Here is a 3,505-nt window from a genome sequence, read left to right as displayed (position 1 = left end):
GCCATATTCAGATGTGCGCAGAGAAGTGGTCGAACAGAGGGCAGCCCATTAAAAACACAGCAGGACAGACAGAATTGGACTGCTTACTGTGTCTAAAACAAACAGATTAGTTAGTACTTCATCTGTAATTATAACTTTTGAAGGGCTTGTTGTTTTGAAGGAGTCCAGACATAGGGGTGTATGTAAGTACAATACTTGTACTGTCAATTTTTCATTTAGATTTCTGTGTTGGTGAACAGTACAGATAACTTCGCCTGTCTATCTGTACTGTATCTGTGTATCTATAAATCACAGCAGGTTAGATAATAAAGTGTTGTTTTGCACAATGAGCACAAAAAAATGACCATATGGTTCTTTGTAAAATGCCTAAAAGCAATCTAAAATTCTCAAGAAGCTGCAGCTGTTGACTAAGCTGAGTAAGCTGATAGTCCTGACCTTCAGCCCTCAGACTGCCATCATTCAGCGATAGTTTGTTATTGTGATTTGGACAGAGCATGACGGACTCCTCCCCCGTGGTTGAAATGCTGTATAAATGCAGCATCAGCCTGTCCACAACAGTGTCTGAAAGCTTATTGGTACCCAAACATGAAGGGACTGAGCTTAGTTCTCCTTGTGCTTCTCCTGATGCTCGCAGTCGGGGAGGGTAAGCAATGGATACACCCATTTTCTTACTGTGTGAGATCAAATCAAGCAAATCATGATATGGCAAATGCAGAAACTACACTGTACTCATACTGGGCCTGTTTGTGTTGCTCTGAGGAGAGGTACAACAAATTATGAAATCACAACTTGTTTTCTTAACCATTAATTTATTTAATTAATGTTTTTTTACTTTTAAGGATTAACAGATTAATTGTGATTACAGGTCAACATGTTAAGTCAATATTCATCAGGAATATGGGAACATATTTGTGTTTCTTTTATAATTATCTACAGGCAATGATCCAGAAATGCAGTACTGGACATGTGGGTATAGAGGACTCTGCAGACGGTTCTGCTATGCTCAGGAGTACATCGTTGGTCATCATGGTTGCCCTCGAAGATACAGGTAAGCCTGCTAAGATCATAAAGTAGAACTGTGCATAACTTTGTAATATTTGTACTTTTATTACAAAGACAACGCCATATGAGTTTCAGCAGAACAAAAACATGTATTCTAATGAAGGTAAAGAGAAATTATTGCTAACTGTAAGATTAACTTGAGTTGTACTTTGCTCATTTTCAGGTGCTGTGCTATGCGGTCTTAGCACCTGTCATCTGATGACGCCTGGAAGATGTCACAGCATGAGGGCTGATTTCTTCAGTACAGGTAGCTGGGGTCCTGGTAACTGACGCAGCATTCTTCTGGATAAACCATTTTGACAACTTTGTTTTACTCTCAATCAACCCTTCTTGGACTTCTAACATACTGTGTGATCTGACAATGAGTACTTTTGAAGTGCACTTTATATAGTTAGATCTAGCTCTTTTACAGCTGTTAGGTGTGCAGCTGCAATCCTGTTGCTCATAGATCTGTTATTGTTGCTTGAAACTTTGTGTGACTGATCCTGTATCTAACATTTAATGCCGTTTCATAATAAATTCTTTGTGAACAGTTAGTTCTACTTTATTCTTTATTTGGAGAGCCATTAGCTGCCACTAAAGTAGCAGCTGCACTTCCTGGGGTCCACACACAACAAAACATAACATATAAAACAAACATATACACATGTAAAACGTCTCAATAAGAACATGTTTAAGGCAGTGAAAGTCAAGTAAAAACATTACATTGCATACTCTCTGAAATGCAGTGTTGCCAATAAATGCATGAAAATAAATTTACTTTGCTTTTTTTCTGTTTAGTTAGGATCATCATTATCATCACTATCAGCTTTAATTATACTGTCCCAAATGTAACACAAAGTAATTCTTTCACTTTACATCTGAAAAACATCTAAATGTAGTGTTAACACCTCTATGTGCAGCCCATTACCCACTTGGCTTGACCTTGGGGAAATAACAGCATGGAAAGCAGTCTGAGTTGAGTCTGGCATGCTTTCACTCAGCGCTGTACTGACAGGAGACAATAACGGTCAAGTGACTGACCCAAATAGCTGTGATGGAATAGAGCTTTTGTGAATGAAGTGTTATGTCTCTTGTCTGTGTTTATGTTATCTCACCATTCTGTCTGTCCGGACAACATTGTCTGGAACAGACGGAAACGTCACGATCCACCAGTCACGATTGCAAAGCAAATTCATTGTCATAGTGTCCGCCTATCTCCGACTGTAAGGTCAATAATCTTTGTTGGTGAACTTTGGTTTTGTGGTTTTATTTTTCTTTTAGGAAGCAACATGACTGTCAGTTGAAAACAAATATACTCACCTCAGTTTGAGCCAGCACCATTACTGGACAACAAAAGCCTGTCATAATAAATGATTAAATACTGACATTTAGTAACCAACTAACTATATGATCTAAACATGTTACTATCCATATGGTTACTGAATGTTGTACCAGAGTTAACTGAGCCAGGAACTGAAGATGGCTGATGACTGGCCCGGGTTAGTAGGTGTTAAAAGCATGGATGCTATTTGTAAACACGAGCCACTGTATTGTGCCCTGCATTGTCATCTGGGTTGAATCTTTGTACTATTCAGACAGCGCAGCGTGACCAAACTACAAAGGGGTAAACCCCCACAAACCTGTTTACATGAGGCTGTCTGTCTTCACAAAGCTGACAGTAACAGCTTAAAACTGAAGGTTATTACAAAATGGATGCATTTTTGACCTGTAACAGTGTATACCTGTATTACAGTAGAGAAATCAGGGTTTGAAGATGCTGCGGGTGGTTGAAGACAAATTAATCACATAGACATATTCTAATGCTAGCAGGAAACTATGATCTTTAACATTGAAGCCCATGTCCCTTACATGTAATACGAGTCCTGGTTAGGGGTGATTCCTCAAGTCTGAGTGATTTATCAAAATAAAATGGAAATTATTCATTAGAGAGGAAATAACAGTCGACACTTGACTTTAACAATGCACATTTCAATGGTGTCTTTACTGTTAAGTAACTGTGAATATGTAATTGTTTTAACTGAATGTTACTAACATTGGGCAGTTACTAACTGCCCAAACGTAATTGACTCCAGCAATCACGAAACACACGGCATCATCAAGAAATGTGTAAAAGCATTGATCGAAGATGATCTTTGACATTTCTCCATTATATATGAGCATTTACCCATATCAACCTTTCATGTACAAATGTTGTACAAGTGTATCTTCTGCTTTGGTGTTGAGAGTCATTCCTAAAACTAAAGTTTTTCTTTTAAATTATTATTATTATAAGTGAACAAAATAAAATGACCTCCACCTCACTAGATGGCACCATTTAAGTTTACAGCCTGACCAAAAAACCTTTTACAACTTCCAGTTTCTCATCAAGAAAAATAAACAAACAAAAAGGGTACAAATCCAGACCATGACTGAGCCACTCAGAAATTCAGATTTGTCCTGC

At 38.0% G+C, this 3,505-nt stretch overlaps 1 protein-coding gene across 1 annotated transcript; it reads left to right on the top strand.

Annotated features, from left to right (window-relative positions):
- The first annotated feature begins 504 nt into the window (after window positions 1-504).
- Window positions 505-1,598, top strand: defbl2 (defensin, beta-like 2). Its single transcript, XM_044222998.1, has 3 exons — window positions 505-643; window positions 937-1,048; window positions 1,226-1,598. Exons 1-3 carry the CDS (start codon window positions 586-588, stop codon window positions 1,245-1,247), a joined length of 192 nt encoding a protein of 63 aa, XP_044078933.1. The 5' UTR covers window positions 505-585; the 3' UTR covers window positions 1,248-1,598.
- Window positions 1,599-3,505: the final 1,907 nt, after the last annotated feature.

This window comes from Siniperca chuatsi, linkage group LG14 (assembly GCF_020085105.1).
Source record: "Siniperca chuatsi isolate FFG_IHB_CAS linkage group LG14, ASM2008510v1, whole genome shotgun sequence".
NCBI classification, from domain to species: Eukaryota; Metazoa; Chordata; class Actinopteri; order Centrarchiformes; family Sinipercidae; genus Siniperca; species Siniperca chuatsi.
Note: the sequence above shows the minus strand (reverse complement) of the source record. Positions and strands in the feature narration are given on the sequence as shown.